Source organism: Pleurodeles waltl, chromosome 12, assembly GCF_031143425.1.
Source record: "Pleurodeles waltl isolate 20211129_DDA chromosome 12, aPleWal1.hap1.20221129, whole genome shotgun sequence".
Taxonomy (NCBI): Eukaryota; Metazoa; Chordata; class Amphibia; order Caudata; family Salamandridae; genus Pleurodeles; species Pleurodeles waltl.
The window spans coordinates 668,614,082-668,631,705 of record NC_090451.1 but is presented as its reverse complement, the minus strand read 5'-3'; the positions used below and the strand labels follow the sequence as shown (position 1 = coordinate 668,631,705).

The window sequence follows — 17,624 nt, the reverse complement described above, 5'->3', positions numbered from 1 at the left end:
ATTTCTAGTGACCTGAAAAGGTGGACATGATCTAGCAGCATGTTCTCTCATGGGCAGTATTTTTAAGCTGGGAATGAAGTATTGAACAGCGAATGCTACCTAACTGTATTCCGTTTTAAGGAATCGGCACACATTTATAAGCTGTCACAGTGAATTACAGCGTACATTCCAAATAAGGATTTTTTTATGGGGTCTTCGCTTTCGTGTTGATGCATGCACATCGAAAACAAATTGTCAAATTTGTCAGAATTACAAACTATTTTAGCAGCAGCTCTGCAACAATTAGGACATTTTCAAAATATTAATAACTTTGTCCCCAAATGTGCATATTATTCACTATGTAACGATGGGAATTAACAAATCACTGCGGTCAGTAGATGCTACACCTTTTATAGAAGACTTTACATTGAAATAGTTGTTTTGTGTGTGATAAATGTCTCAAAAAAGCTATTTTTACTTGACACATTACAACACATACAAGTCAAAGGGCACACGTTTCCAAAGCATAACGTCAGTGCTGCCTTTCAAATGGAAGAACAAAATCTAATACTTTAGAGCGCTCAAAATTACTGTTGTGACGTGTTGCCGCCTCACCGATCCAACAAGATAAAAGTCATGTCACAAGGGTAATTAGATACATCACTCATTAGAAAAAACACAAAAGTAGCGGAGAAATATATTTGCAGAGAGGCTGCTGCTGGGTCGGTCTCCTCCTCCTTGTGGTGATGCAGTGCACCAAGCACTTTAGACAACAGTCTGCTGATGAATTTCACACTAGATTTATTTAGAAATGTTCTTGTGGATTTGTACTGCAGCCTTTTAAGAGGTAGGTACCTATGTAGTTCCCATACTTTTGGAAATGACTAATTAAAACAAGCAGGGGTGGCGTTGGCCCAACACTCTGGGATTCTGGCCAAATCACTTAATCTCCCAGTGACTTTAAAAAAAAAACATTTGCAATACAACGGGTCTCGCATTTGCTTGAGTTAAAGCTATTAGCGATGTAAACCCCTAGTTAGACTTTTCTTGCCACATAATCTGAAAATGAAAAGTTAAACAGTTCCACATAAGTGTGCCGACGGCCACCATGAGCGCAAAGCAGACACACAAAAAGAAACAGAAGTTTGCTTGCGTGAAACATATTGTCAAAAGTACAATTATCCATGTAACCTGCAAAAGTGCAAATATCCATGTAACAGGGTTGTTGTCATGCAAATCACTCGAATACTGCCCAGCGAGATGGTGCTGCCTAAGAAATAAAGGGAAAAAGTAGTCCAGAAACCATACAGAAAACATGGGGCCTTGTATGTTTTCAGTAGTTGGCCAGTGCGTTTGAGGCGGGCTAAACACAGGAAAAGGCATTAAGTATGCATGCCTTTCACTAACTAAATCAACCAAATTTTAAAAGGCAAGCCCACGAACCAACCAAATTTATGGACGTGACATGGGTGTGGTTAAAAGCCCACAGAGAGATTACACCAGGGACAGAGCGCTTTGCGCTCGACCCTAAATATGAACGTGAACTTGTGTAGTGTAATTAGTGCTCATGTAAAGTGCTCTAATACCTTTGGGTCGAGTTTGCCCCCTATAGAAATGCTAAAACAAATTGCTGAAACTCGGCCCAAGCAGCAGATAAAAACTAAAAAAGCAAAATCAATCTGTAACTGGTCCATGCCACACAGAAAGAAAAGGAAGTGATGCTGCCAAATTAGAAGACCGCAAAGAAGAGTGATAATGATACCAAGGAATGTAAGTAATGGGCAGGATAAAAGTCCCTTTTAGAGTTTTTTTCCTATAGATACAACAGATTGCCAAGTGACAATCCATGTGCGCTGCCTGCAGGCTCGACCTAAAAACACAGTGGTAGTTGCCACTCTGTAGCGGTGTCTGAGAAGTTCTTCTAACGAAAAAGAGGCCTTTCTTACTTGCCTTCCCCGAACAGATTTGCACAGAAATTGCAATAAAACATGATAGTCAACAATGTTTCGGAATACTAAATATTGTGCACTCTGTACAGGGGGCAAAAGCGAAAAGGATGGGACTGAGTAAAAAAGCAATTTGATAGTTTTACAGCAAACTTGGTATGAAGGTAGAACCTTTTATAATCAGAAAGTGTGGCTTTGGTGAAAATGTGTTAAGCAGTTTTTGAGAAACAGGTGTTTGAAAAGGGTTTAACAAATATGACTAGTTGGTGACAGTTTCTGCAGATTGCGATTTTTAAGAAACCAACTGAAAACAAAAAAGTATTTAATTTCAGATTGCGACTTTCACACAGATGCAAAACAAATGTCCACAGGAAAGGGGAAGCACTAGAATAAGTGCCTGACCCACAAGTGCAGTGGTACACGATGTATGGGTGATAGAAAACTTAAGTAACAGGCCACGAGAAATCATAGAAGACTGTACGTGATTTGAGAGTCAAACCCTGATCTCTACGCCCACCATTTTATGTAATGGATTTGTCTGTCAATTTCTGAAAGAAAAAAAAAAATCTAAATTTTCGAAGACTTAAAAAAATAAACAACTGAAGTGCGCTAGACAAAATGGTAGAAAAAATGACAGATGGGGAGAGCCAAAGATTGAGTGTGCAGAGCAGGAGCTGGGCACCCATGGTGGTTTGGACATTTGGCCTGGTATGTGGCAGCCACTGGTGGTTGGGCGTTTTGGTATGTATGAATTCCAATTTGGATTTGGTAACATGTTAGCGAATCTCAAATTGGAATTGCGACTACATATTGATTTATTATTAGTAAGGGGAGTGTCAAGGACGTCCCTTCTGAATACCGAATCGCAGCTGTAGGAAGTTGGCTCTGTATGTGCTATTTCAAAGTAAGGAATAGCATGCACAGAGTCCAAGGGTTCCCCTTAGAGGTAAAATAGTGGTAAAAATAGATAATACTAATGCTCTATTTTGTGGTAGTGTGGTCGAGCAGTAGGCTTATCCAAGGAGTAGTGTTAAGCATTTGTTGTACATACACATAGACAATAAATGAGGTACACACACTCAGAGACAAATCCAGCCAATAGGTTTTGTATAGAAAAATATCTTTTCTTAGTTTATTTTAAGAACCACAGGTTCAAATTTAACATGTAATATCTTGTTTGAAAGGTATTGCAGGTAAGTACATTAGGAACTTTGAATCATTTCAATTGCATGTATACTTTTCAAGTTATTGGCAAATAGCTACTTTAAAAGTGGACACTTAGTGCAATTTTCACAGTTCCTGGGGGAGGTAAGTTTTTGTTAGTTTTACCAGGTAAGTAAGACACTTACAGGGTTCAGTTCTTGGTCCAAGGTAGCCCACCGTTGGGGGTTCAGAGCAACCCCAAAGTCACCACACCAGCAGCTCAGGGCCGGTCAGGTGCAGAGTTCAAAGTGGTGCCCAAAACACATAGGCTAGAATGGAGAGAAGGGGGTGCCCCGGTTCCGGTCTGCTTGCAGGTAAGTACCCGCGTCTTCGGAGGGCAGACCAGGGGGGTTTTGTAGGGCACCAGGGGGGACACAAGCCCACACAGAAATTTCACCCTCAGCGGCGCGGGGGCGGCCAGGTGCAGTGTAGAGACAAGCGTCGGGTTCGCAATGTTAGTCTATGAGAGATCTCGGGATCTCTTCAGCGCTGCAGGCAGGCAAGGGGGGGGTTCCTCGGGGAAACCTCCACTTGGGCAAGGGAGAGGGACTCCTGGGGGTCACTTCTCCAGTGAAAGTTCGGTCCTTCAGGTCCTGGGGGCTGCGGGTGCAGGGTCTCTCCCAGGCGTCGGGACTTAGGATTCAAAGAGTCGCGGTCAGGGGAAGCCTCGGGATTCCCTCTGCAGGCGGCGCTGTGGGGGCTCAGGGGGGACAGGTTTTGGTACTCACAGTCTTAGAGTAGTCCTGGGGTCCCTCCTGAGGTGTTGGATCTCCACCAGCCGAGTCGGGGTCGCCGGGTGCAGTGTTGCAAGTCTCACGCTTCTTGCGGGGAGCTTGCAGGGTTCTTTCAAAGCTGCTGGAAACAAAGTTGCAGCCTTTCTTGGAGCAGGTCCGCTGTCCTCGGGAGTTTCTTGTCTTTTCGAAGCAGGGGCAGTCCTCAGAGGATGTCGAGGTCGCTGGTCCCTTTGGAAGGCGTCGCTGGAGCAGGATCTTTGGAAGGCAGGAGACAGGCCGGTGAGTTTCTGGAGCCAAAGCAGTTGTTGTCTTCTGGTCTTCCTCTGCAGGGGTTTTTCAGCTAGGCAGTCCTTCTTCTTGTAGTTGCAGGAATCTAATTTTCTAGGGTTCAGGGTAGCCCTTAAATACTAAATTTAAGGGCGTGTTTAGGTCTGGGGGGTTAGTAGCCAATGGCTACTAGCCCTGAGGGTGGGTACACCCTCTTTGTGCCTCCTCCCAAGGGGAGGGGGTCACAATCCTAACCCTATTGGGGGAATCCTCCATCTGCAAGATGGAGGATTTCTAAAAGTTAGAGTCACTTCAGCTCAGGACACCTTAGGGGCTGTCCTGACTGGCCAGTGACTCCTCCTTGTTGCTTTCTTTGTTCCCTCCAGCCTTGCCGCCAAAAGTGGGGGCCGTGGCCGGAGGGGGCGGGCAACTCCACTAAGCTGGAGTGCCCTGCTGGGCTGTGACAAAGGGGTGAGCCTTTGAGGCTCACCGCCAGGTGTTACAGCTCCTGCCTGGGGGAGGTGTTAGCATCTCCACCCAGTGCAGGCTTTGTTACTGGCCTCAGAGTGACAAAGGCACTCTCCCCATGGGGCCAGCAACATGTCTCTAGTGTGGCAGGCTGCTGGAACCAGTCAGCCTACACAGATAGTTGGTTAAGTTTCAGGGGGCACCTCTAAGGTGCCCTCTGTGGTGTATTTTACAATAAAATGTACACTGGCATCAGTGTGCATTTATTGTGCTGAGAAGTTTGATACCAAACTTCCCAGTTTTCAGTGTAGCCATTATGGTGCTGTGGAGTTCGTGTAAAACAGACTCCCAGACCATATACTCTTATGGCTACCCTGCACTTACAATGTCTAAGGTTTTGCTTAGACACTGTAGGGGCACAGTGCTCATGCACTGGTACCCTCACCTATGGTATAGTGCACCCTGCCTTAGGGTTGTAAGGCCTGCTAGAGGGGTGTCTTACCTATACTGCATAGGCAGTGAGAGGCTGGCATGGCACCCTGAGGGGAGTGCCATGTCGACTTACTCATTTTGTTCTCACTAGCACACACAAGCTGGTAAGCAGTGGGTCTGTGCTGAGTGAGGGGTCTCTAGGGTGGCATAATACATGCTGCAGCCCTTAGAGACCTTCCCTGGCATCAGGGCCCTTGGTACCAGAGGTACCAGTTACAAGGGACTTATCTGGATGCCAGGGTGTGCCAATTGTGGGATCAATGGTACATTTTAGGTGAAAGAACACTGGTGCTGGGGCCTGGTTAGCAGGGTCCCAGCACACTTCTCAGTCAAGTCAGCATCAGTATCAGGCAAAAAGTGGGGGGTAACTGCAACAGGGAGCCATTTCTTTACAGCAGCAGTATGTAGGAATGTTTTATGACCCAAATGCCGTCGCACAACATTCGCATTTTACTACCTACTTCAAGTACATGGTAACCGATTCGCAAACGCCTTCAGGGACCCCTTCCCCTTTGTGAATGCTTGCAAAAACATTTTTTAAGCACAGACAGTGGTTTAACGGACCACTGCCTACTCTTAAAAAATTAAAAGAAAAAACTTTATTTTTCTTTTTTAAACGCATCCCTTTTTCCTTTAAGGGCAACGGGCTGCATTAAAAAAAAAAAAAAAATTTAAAAAAAGGATTGCTTTTTAAAAGCAATCACAGACATGGTGGTCTGCTGGGTCCAGCAGGCCACCATCCCTGTGATTATAGCCATTCACAATGGGTCGCAAATTGTGACCTACCTCATGAATATTAATGAGGTAGGTCGATTTGCGAGCCATTGGGAATCTCTAAGTGAAACTCCTGGAGCTTCATACATTCAAATAGAGATTATGTAATTGCGCTTCGCAGATAATCGCAATTAGGTTATCGCTATTTGGAAAAATGATACATCTGGGCCCTAAAATTCACCAGTTATATTTGGTTTACCTAATCACAGCTCTGAATCTCTAATGTATTGTTCATGACCTCATCAATTTCATTTGGGATTACTGATGACATCTAGAGATTCCAAAACTCTGCCTTTGGCCATTATGAGCAGTCACCTCTAAAGATCTTCTTAATTCCCATTGCCTGAGAGGGCTTAAATAGAGATTTATATTCCTCATAGAAAGTTTCAGTATAAGTGGTCATAAAGGAAAAGGTAGGCATTTAATAGATTTTTTTATTTAGTTTAGTTCTTGACCCTGTAATGGGGATAAGAGGGGACGAAAGAAAAATTATAAATTACTCTGTGTCCATGGTAAATCTTTAATGCAAATCCAGTTCCGGGAAAGAAAAGGATTCAGAGCACAGGCTGAAAATGCATAAGTTCAAACAAACACCCCCCGAGTATTCCCTTTTCACTTGTCTTCGAAAAAAAATCTGAGCCAAGAAGCCTGAACGGGAAGTTCAGTTCACTGGCTCCTTTGCAAGTCTTACTATGATGTGGATACGCGGACCACACTACAATGTAAAATTAAAGAATTCCCAGCACTCCAGATTTATCATTCTTGTAGAGTATTTTATTTGCAGCTTGACAATTGGAAATAGTTATAAGTATTTGAATCAATTAAAGAGGGAAGGCTGAGGAATGTGAACTGCTCAGCGTGGAGGTAGGCAAGTCTTGAACAGATAAACAACTAGTATAAGACTTTGCTGGTTGAAAGCTTGCACAGAGGTTGTCAAGGGCACAGTAATGTAGGAGTCAAAGAGGCCTTCCAGGGCATGTGGCCTTAACTGAAATAAACCAGCAGTACCTCAGACAGAAGAGTTACAAAGTCACCTTCTGCAAAGATGATATGAGCCTGATATGCACTGTCTCCCCAGATCTCCAACCTGGTATCCCTAGCGAGCCCGTTTATGTGCCACAGGGTCACTTCATGTTAACAAGAGTCTCTTACTCTTACAGTACCGAAGGTCTATGTGTTCAAGTCACGACTGGACCTGAACACTATATCATAGTTGTGAACGGGCTGGTCACTCAAACAGGTGGTCTCAGTCCAATGGATGACTGTGCTTGCTGGAAATTCTTACAGTTATTTTCCTATTTTGAGAGGTAAGTTTCTAAGGCACTACTCCGGTACCTTTCCTTATCTTTACAAAAAAATTCAGACATGTGGGTACCTTAAAATGTGTTAGCCCTGGTCTCTGTCCGTTATAGACCGTCTACCAGCAGAGGCCAATTCACGATTAACAAGACTGATACATACAAAGCAGCCTGTAAACATCAAACACACCAACTTGTTCCAGTTTGTGGGTAGTTGGTTTTTGGGATTGTTTTGCTGGAATGCTTGATGCAGGACACTAATCACTCTTGCCCCTGGAGGTGCAGACACAAAGGTATGGAGCATAAATTGTGTCATAGTGGATAAATAATTTCTAGTTTTCTGGGTACATCTTTATTTGAACGAGCCCAATTTCCTACGCAACTAAAATTGTATTACTTTATGATGCTTCAGCACAAAGAGAACACCAAGTTTACGGAGTTATTTACTGTATCATAGTTTAGAGTTAATCAACCCTAACGCAGCAGTTTCAGGTGCCTACCGGAAGCAATGCTATCCACTTGTGGGGCACTTTCACAGGTGCTCCCTGGACACCAATGATGAATGACACTACCCATCACAACTTTTCTCAGTAGCTACATACCGCTCCCGAGACAGGTCTCCTGAGTTCCGGCAGATGTCAGGTGAATGCTAGTGAATTTCGCTGATACCTCCCTAGAACACTTTATAACGCTCTCAAACTCGTAAGCAAGATGCCTCAAAGGTATACAGGTCAAGAATGTTCACCAAACCTTTCTTTAGGCCATTAATGCTAGTGACTTTTATGGCAATGGTGTGGAGATGGTAAATTGATAGCATTTTTTTGCACATGCTACTTAAGATTGCCACAAACGTGCATGCTTCAAGTGCAAGGGGAAATGTGATGGCACACAAAAAGCACTTCATACCATTCACAAGTCTTGTTAAAATGGCGATTCTACAGATTTGATGTTCTCAGGTGATACTAAAGCTAGGAAATTGGTGAGCTGGCCACCTCCTTCCGAACCTAAGGACACGCAGTATTAACCAACTCATCAGAAAAAGATGTGCAGACTTACTGAAAGGTGATAAATATGTGTGTGCACTATAGGCACAGGGCTGGAAAAAATTATAACTGCAATCACCTGATGTCATCCATCAGCAGAGGAGCAGTTACGGTATGTGGTTTTAGTCACAACACTGAATGTCAAAGTACTTAAAATGACTACTTGTTGGCGTTTAACAGAGGGTGTACATAACTGAGCTAAATGGGGAAGACAATGACTCCCCTCTCACCTGAAGGTTTCCACAGGAACCCGTGGTGCTGGTGTGAAAGTGTTCCCTGAAGGGAAGATTTGCTGGTTGGCGGTCACCGAGCTGGATACAACAGATTTATTCTGATCTATGAAAAAGGGGAAAACAGATAATAAGTTACTGTTCCAAGCCTGAATTTATGTATATATGTAGGTATGTATGTATGTATGTGTTATTTTATAGCAAGAATCCTGGCAAAAAACATCAAAACGTCACACAAAGCTAAAGTCTGACCTGCGGAAAATCTACTAATGAACACTTCATCTCAAGTCATAATGGCTTTTTAACACCACTCACTAATGCAGGGATCAAGTAATCAATATCAAGGCAGGTGACCAAATTCAGCTAATGGATAAGACTAGGAGCCTTTATGTGCAGGGAATTGGTCAAAATTAATGACCTAGGATTTAAACATATCCACAAGGAAATGGGCACGGCCTCATAGCCCTTATCTACATGGAAACTGCAGCCATCCCTTTTGGTTACAAGTTCACAAGACTGGACAGAACCAGCAAACCTAGAGGAGAAATTGCAATAATCTACAAGGAAGATATCCACTGTTCCTTAATCTCAGCAAACTCATACGACCATCATGAACACCTGGCTTTCAAACTCAATATCTTGAGGATCACATCCCTAGGAAGAGCCCTACTCTACTGACCTGGATGGAGAGCCGATTTTGAAAACACTATCTTCCCCTCCCATTGTGCTCAACTCCAACTTCTTCACCCTCCTTTGCAACATCATCTCCACCTGAAAGAACACACTGACCGCCATACCAACAACTTCCTTGAACACCTGAATATATTCTGACTTATGCAACAAGTGAAACACCCCACACACGCCACAGGAAATCTCTTTGACCTTGCTCCTCAGCTGTCATCCTGACCTCTTACACCACCTCGGCTTCAAACATGATTGGTAGTGTCCCCCCTAAAGTTCATCTCAGACCCATACTCTTCAATGTTTACATAGCCCTACTAGTCATCATAATCCAAACTGATGAACTCAACTTCATCTCTTACACCAACAATATCCAGACCATCCTCTCCCTCTCTGGTGACACCCCACGTACTCTAACAAAGTTGATTGATTGAATGTCAGAAGTTGCTCGTTGGATGTGGTCCAACTGCCTAAAACTCCACTCTAACAACACAGAGGTAGAACCCTTTAGGAAAGACACCTCCCTGTGGTACTTGGTCTTGTTCCTTCAGAATTATTAACTGTTGTGAATCAGGAAGCTAGGGATAGTGATCAACAATCAAATCTCAATATCCATCCAAGTCAAAGAAATCACATCCTTTAGCGTTCACACCCTCAAGCTCCACAGGAAAATATTCAAGACTGCTTCCACTCAACACCATCATCCAAACTGGAGTACGGAAACACCACACAACTTACCAAGCAACTCCAGGCCAGACTCAAATGCCCGCTATGCACCAATATACCCACAAATCTCAAAGAACCCAACTTCCTCCCCATTCATAAATGCCCCTATTCAAACTACTTGTGCCCGTAAGCACGCACAACCAAGAACCTATGTACTTGTCAAACCATGTCTGCACTTATCCACAAAACCTGTCACCTTTGATCTGCTGGCCTATTGCTCCCCCACATCCCCCGCATCCCCCACATCCAAAGAGCCAGAGCCGCTGGCCACACCTTCTTGCACCCAGCTCATAAAGCCTTAAACAATCTCCCCCTCCACATTAGAGATGCCAGTTCAGTTCTAGAATTCCGAAAGAAACTGAAAACATGGCTCTTTCATTTGGCCCCATTGAGGGCAGTTCCCTCACCCTCTTCCCTATGCACCAGGATACCTTAACAGTTGATATCCACACAAAAAATTCAACAGAACATAACACAGCATTTTTATATGCATAGGAATCAAGTGAAAAAAGGCATACTAGCCAGGCCTGGCCTTCCTTAGCTGCAAGGAAATGAGCAGATTAGACGTGCTTTGCAGTCACATTTATAAGAAATTAGCTGACTGAACAGGCATGTGGTTCTTAGCCAAGATACATACTACATTATTGGCTGAACAGTGGGGAATTTCACCAGCTCACTGAGGAGTTGTGACCACTTCTCACCTGTGCTGATAGCAGTGTAGATCTCAGAGAACCTTGGGTCCTGTTCCTGCCCAAACAAGGGCTCTGCTTTTTCAAGTGGTTTACTGTGCTCCGGTCCAGTGGCAGTGACTGTCTGAACAGGGATCTGTGCATGAAAGTTTAAAAAAAAAAAAAAAAAGAAGTTCACTCTTCAAGGAATATACATTTGCTATACGCCAGGATGGCTCACTATGACATAGTGTAAAATTACAAGAACGGGGAAAACAAAGTAAATCTACTGCACATTTTAGGGCCCTAGTTCTACCGCCCAGAACTCCAATACTACAGAAGGACATCCTGATGTGTATACTGATCCATCTAATAGTGCATTTAATATCAGCAGAGATGGCGTAGCCAAAGAGGGGTGAACTCAAAAGAGGCATCAGTACATTTACCAGTCACACGGACGAATGGAGCTAAAAATTACCAAATCTAACAGTAGAAGTAAAGGCTCAGTTAACTTACCTGTGTTTGATTGTATACCCCAACACCATCCCTTCCAGATACCGTCTCCAGGTCTGGCTGTTGCTGCTGCCTACATAAAAAGGATTAGAATGATGAGAATATAAGGTGAGGGAGTAATGTCCATAGCCAGAAACACTTCCAGGTTACTTTTATGCAGTAGTATCTGTTACCAGCAGAGGATAGGTGTACCGAGGACTTTCAATCTCTTGGCACCACTGTCGTTTCTTGTGCAGACTCTCTCTTTCATTGATATGGCAAGCTGCTCCCTAAACACTCCTGATAAGCTCTGATTTTGCAGCTGACAATACACGCCAAAATGAGAACTCTAAATAGTGAGGTTCAAGCTTGCCACTCACCTGCCTGCAAGCTGACCAGTTCCCATCTCCAGAGGCATAGCAATGTTCTGGCCCATCTGTGTCCGCTGCACTGAGGCTGAACCTACAGGGCGAGATTCTTGGCTTGCATTCCTAGTAAAGGCAGAGTTATCATTTTTAAAGATGGGGAATCCTATAGTAAAATAACACACGATGAGAGTCTGAAACGGTTTTCATCTTGATCAAGGAGTAACGCCACATGCTACAGGTTTTTGTTTCCATTTTGACAGAAATGGAGTATAACAAATACATTCACAAATAATCAACCAAAAAAACATCATCCTCATCTCAATGCATGAGAATCAGACATGTTTATCCAGACCAAAGTACTTTCCAAGAAGATAAAATGGAACTAAGGCCAACACCTGAGTTACTTTCCTTGTGTCAGGCGTGCATATAAACGAGATGGCATACTTTGTTGTTTTCTTCCGTTCTTTCATACTTCTCTGAGTGTCGTTTTGAAAAAATAAACACAACCGCACCCATCCAGGTATCACAGGAGGCTTTCTAAGATAACCTTGAAAACAAGAATCTATATCTGCATAGGTTGTTCAATTGATTATCATGACCTGATTAGAAATGCTTTTTAGAAGAAATTCAAGCTCACTAGACAACTGAACGCTGCCTTTTCCTAAAAATATTGCTAAGAATACGGAAATTAAGCGACAATGGAAAACATAGGTGAAGGGAAAACTCAGAGTGTAGGGAAGATTGATTGAGTCTGGGTACTTGAACAGCCCGACAGTGAGAATGACAGGACATTTACTTATCTTCCCTACTATTGAACAACAGTTACTGCAGTACTTTTTCAAAGGGGCAATGCACATTACTTTCCTTGTAACAATGACTCAAACCACAACAGGAACCAATATGTAAATTGATGAATCACACTGCAGTCCACTTTTCACAGTAGGTGGCCACAGAGGACCAGGAATAATCAAATGGACTGGCTATTAAGATTTAAAAGGAAAAAACACACTGTCAGCCTAAGAAGGGCTGAATTTCCATTAATGTACAGTCATTACTAAATGCTAGGATAATAGTATTACATGATTTCTTAGTTCTACTCGTAAATATTTCGTACAAACTCTACACATTCACAATAATCAATATTTAAAAAGGAGTGTTGAGTTGTCTGTCAAACTGCACAGCCATGCAGCTGGCAGTCTACAAATACTATTGTGGAAGAAAGCATAAAAAAGTGCATGCGTCCTCACGGCTCCAAAAGTTCTTACTGACCAGTAGCATGGAGGACTACAAGCCTAAATCTAGGTAGGCCCTACTTTGTAAGTGTTGAAAGTTTAGCAGGACTCTCGTACATACTTGACATTTGTGTTGGTGCAAATGATGTACTCTATCTCGTCAGAGTACGGGTTTTGAAAGATGAAGGAACTGGTTCTTATCCAGAGCCACTCCCGGCTTTTCGACCTGAATCGGAACATCACTGACAGAACTTGGCCTTTTAATTTCACCACCTGGAAACAAGATGCGACAGCTGACAGATGGCTCAAGAGATCAGAGATGCAAAATTATTTCTATAACAAACAACCAAACATTTTCTTCAATTCGTTATCCAAGATCTAGCCAAGTTCTGTGGCCCAGGAAAGATAAACGAGTAAGAGAAAGTGGAAAATATAAATTCAGAGTAAAGTTCCATTAAATAATGCATATCTAAGCGACAGTGGCCAAGCAGTGGGCGGATCTGTACCACTGCTGCCTAACAGGAGGTAGGCCCTACCTGAGCCACAACATCCCAGAAGTGGGGTAATCGTGCTACAGTGGCCCAGAAGCAAGCAAACCCAGCAGTGGAGTAGCCCTTTAGAGAGGTGAGACTCCAAGGAGCATCTTTTGACTAGGTAATCAAACACCTAAGGTAGACAAAAGCCTGCCCATTAAAGGTGCCCCAGCCCACGTTGGCCATTTTAAACCAGCTTACACTAGGATAACCTTCCACTGAGGAATGTCAAATCTCACAATACACAGATCATTTGTTGAAAAATGAGAAACAGAGGGGAAAACTACTGGAATACAAGGCCCCAGATATGAAGTTTCCTCAACGTAACCACTGGAGCAAATTTAAGTGAACTACCTTTCAGGACACCCCTCTAACTGAACTCCTTAAATCAAACTACAATTATCTGTGTGGTTTACAGGATAACTTGCTCAGTACTCTTACTGCTACCCCCAGCATCCTCTTCATCCCCCATGGTAGATTCTTCCTGTGAAATTTCACACTATCCTCAAACCGGACATGTGTGTCAAACAGACAAAAATTACTCTGTACCTTACAAAAATAACCTGACATAATATATCAGGTTTGTAGTAGTCGCACTATATTTCACAAAACTGTCTGCACATCCAAACTGGCTGCAGTCTGACATATTGCAGGAAACAACTGAAATGAAAATTGCCAAAATGCACAGCAAACGTACCCAGACCGGTTAATTAGAAGGCTTAGCACCACAAAACTCTATAATAATAAATTCTTATAATACATTTTTACATTACTTGAGGCACAACATAAAGAATTACCTGCTGAAAACTGTCTCTCAACAGCTGCTGGTCTTCAGGATGTGAAAAGTCCACAATGTCTTTGCCCAAAAGCTCCTAGATGAAAAAATAAACCCAGCTACTTTTCCATTTACCAATGCATGTATTTACTTACATAGTAAATCGGCTTTTTAATCAATACTAAGGTTTACGGTTAAATATTTTGGATTACGACACCATGGATCACACCAAAGTTCACTGACCAATCTATGTTAGGAACAACAGCCTAGATATGGCTTGCGATAAGTGTAATGCATTTCTGATCCAGGTCGGTCTAAGGAATAGGATGCCAACCAATAGCCGAAGAAGATGGATAAAAGTTATAATTTGTTTGTACAATACTTTGTTCTGTGAATGTTTTGCTCTAACCATGCTGAATACTAGGTGCTATTATTACTTATTTTTTAATGATACTCAATTTATCAACCTCTATATAAGAAAGATTCGGCGTTGCCAGGATTACAAGCTGTGAGGTATAGCCTGTGCTACTTCAGTGGCAAGGGCTAAACTTATTGAGCCATCGTGCCGGCTTTAAACACAAGATAAAAACCTGGTCGCCTTCCCCATCCCTTACCTGGGGCTGGTAGCCAACTGTTGACACACATCGGTGGTCCACAAAAGTGAAGATGCCACTGGTACTGTGCCGAGAGATGAATTCAATAGGCTGGCAGGCTGTGCTTATGTCCGTGCAGTTTGGGGAGCTTGTGACCTACAACCAGAGAATTACTAGAACCTAAGACGTTTTGACCAAGCTGTAAAAATAATACACATAGCAAAAATACTAGATATACAAGGTGGCCAATTTTTCACCATCTAATGGATTAAACTCCTTTAACAAAAACAATTACACGAGCATATGGAGAGGTTACAAACAGCATTGCTTCGCACAAGTCTCATATAGGGACTATTAACTGAAATATTAAAGTGGCATAAAAAAAATTAAAAAAAAAATCTCAAAGTGGTTAGTGCTATAACACGAAGAAGTGTTGACCAAATCAGTTTGTTATAATCGTGAGCATTAGAGCATGCACACAAGTGATGAACATCTGACCATGAAATAAATGTACAAATTAGCCAGTGACTATGCACTAAAGGAAACCAATTAAGAACTTTTCCACGATCAGGTCCACACTCATTACAGAACTGAAAGGCAGATCTGTCTGTTCATGACATGCCAATGGATTCAACACACACACCGATATCAGAGTATGACTCACGAAAGTGCAGGTTAAACTGAGTGAATTCCACCCATAACACTCTTAAGGACCAACAAGAAAGTTACCCAATGTCAAGAACATTTACTATAGTACAGAGTGTAGCCATTGGTAAAACTGACTGAGATTCAATATAAGCACTTTTAGGGCTTAGGGCAGCTTTTACCTGCAACCTCCCAATGGCGACAAGGCAGAACTTGCTCCCCTGCACAGCATCCGAATCGTCATCCGGTAATGAAACGCCTGGGGATAAAACAAAAAAAAGACAACTCAGCACGAATTGTACGAGCAGTGACATGGCTGGTGGTGCAGGTCAGTTCGTGTCAAATGCAGAGTTCTTCATCATACATTTTAATGCACATGTTTCAAAGGCAAACTACATCAGAAGCGGAAAGATCACCCTCGTCTTCAGAATGTCTCAATGAAAATAGAGACAGGCCTGACTTTTTTGCGCACTCCATGGCAACGTTTCATTGCCCCCATGTTTACATGAATAAAGGGGAAAAAGAAAAATATAGGAGAGCATTCACCAGATGGTACGATCGTGTTCCACACCTCTCTACGAAACTACACAGAGAGGCCTGGTTTCATCGCTCTCCGCTTCCACTAGCGAATCAAATACAGTAACCTGTGGAGGAGGGACATGATTGGGGGGTGGGCTATGTCTCTGCTGTCTCGTACCAGCACTAGTATGCACATCTTCGTGGTATGCAGCAAACATGCCGTTCTGCTGTCTTGGCCAGCGGGCATCAGCAGAAAATAAAACCATTAAGCAAAACTTCAGTTATTATTTATTTTTGCAGCACCGAAGCATGAGATTACAGACACAGCAGTCTGAGTAAATTCCGCTGTGAATATGCAATTTGCTAACTATCTAAAACATAGGGGGTCTGATCATGATAAACACAGCTACCACAGATTCACTTAAATTTACTGACCCCCAACACAGCCTTTTATTTTATCAACTATTTAAAAGTAAACAACATCTAAACAGTCTAACTACAATCAGTTCATTTTTAGAGTATTCATTTCTTTTTGGCAAGATTCCACTAATTTAGCAATTAAATTGGAGATGCCAAGTGCGTTGAGGAACACTTTCCATTTCTAGTTATACTAACTTATTTCAACTCATCACCATCAATACTGTCCATTTACATTATCGTGTATGCCATTTTAGATCCACTGAATTTGGGTTCATCAGTTTATGATGAATTACACATTAATGGCTGATTATTGTCTATGCATTTGTTTTAAGTTGTTACAATTAGCACATAGAAAACATGGGGACCACTATTACTTTTGCATTGCCCCCCCAGGGTGGTGCATTAAACAGAAAAAATGTTATTGGAAGAATGCTTGGAATTTGTCCAATCACTGATATATTAAAATAAGTCTTTAACCTACTCAATAGGAACAGTCCACCCGGAACTGCCAGGACATGCTCTTCCCAAACCAGAACACAGGTATACCAAGCACAATGGTTTGAGTGCTACCCCATGTGAATGCAAGTGGTTAGACTTATTGAAAGCATTTCTCCCATCATCTTTTGAATTTTTGATGTACCACCCTAAGTGACAAGCGTGTACCCTGACATGAGTCACGTGCTTACCTTGTCACTGAAACCAAGCTACACCTGACTGACAAGCCTCAAACATGAAAAAACTGTCTTGGATTGCTTGGGTTCCAGTTTAAGGAGTACTTGACATGGCAGTTTGGGCTGGACTGTTCCTACTAGAAGAGGGTCAAGACTGATTTGCATAACGTTTGGTCCAAACTGAGTGACATGGTGACCAAAGAAACAATAAGATGGAGTGCTACTCTGAGCAATTGCCAGTGGTTGGACTTATTGCATATATACCTCCCATCACTTTCTGTGAGCTTGATGTACCTTCCTAAGTGGCAAGGGTATGTCAAGATGTGGGTTTCATGCTCAATGTGCATCTGGAACTAAGTTAGGCGTTGTAGACAAACCTCAACCAGGATGAAACTGGTCTTAGGTGCTTGTTTTCCTGTACAGGGAGGACCTGGCTTGGCAGTACAGGCTGGACTATTCCTTTTGGAGCAGGGTCAAGACTGATTTGCATATGGCTTGGACAAAATTAGGAAGCATGGTGGGCAAAAGTACAATGGGCAGAGTTCCCCCATGACCGATTGCAGGTGGTTAGCATTATTTCAAGCATTCCTCCCATCACCTTTTGTGTGTCTAATGTTATTTTATACCAAGACACAAGTAATCTATGATGCTAATGACTTTGGCACTAGGCACTGAAATCTTGGTTACAGACGCTTAATGTTCACCAAGCAACCAAAACCACTGGATACGATGCTTTGCTATACCTACATATAAACAGGCATAACTCCTGCTCGGCCAAGCCTTATTTACCTAGGCATTAAAGAATGCGACAAGCTAGGTAAAAATATTAAAAATACAGGGGTCTTAATCACGGGGTGAGAAGCAGTA

At 42.7% G+C, this 17,624-nt stretch overlaps 1 protein-coding gene across 1 annotated transcript in view; it reads right to left on the bottom strand.

Annotated features, from left to right (window-relative positions):
* The window catches only part of ARNT (aryl hydrocarbon receptor nuclear translocator), a 128,054-nt gene that overhangs the window by 35,240 nt on the left and 75,190 nt on the right, over window positions 1-17,624 (bottom strand). Inside the window, exons 10-17 of the mRNA XM_069218534.1 lie at window positions 15,330-15,406; window positions 14,524-14,658; window positions 13,932-14,006; window positions 12,723-12,874; window positions 11,382-11,492; window positions 11,026-11,095; window positions 10,543-10,666; window positions 8,435-8,540 (exon numbers count right to left, since the gene is read on the bottom strand). Of these exons, the coding sequence (XP_069074635.1) occupies window positions 8,435-8,540; window positions 10,543-10,666; window positions 11,026-11,095; window positions 11,382-11,492; window positions 12,723-12,874; window positions 13,932-14,006; window positions 14,524-14,658; window positions 15,330-15,406 (850 nt within the window). The remainder of the gene's footprint in view (window positions 1-8,434; window positions 8,541-10,542; window positions 10,667-11,025; window positions 11,096-11,381; window positions 11,493-12,722; window positions 12,875-13,931; window positions 14,007-14,523; window positions 14,659-15,329; window positions 15,407-17,624) is intronic.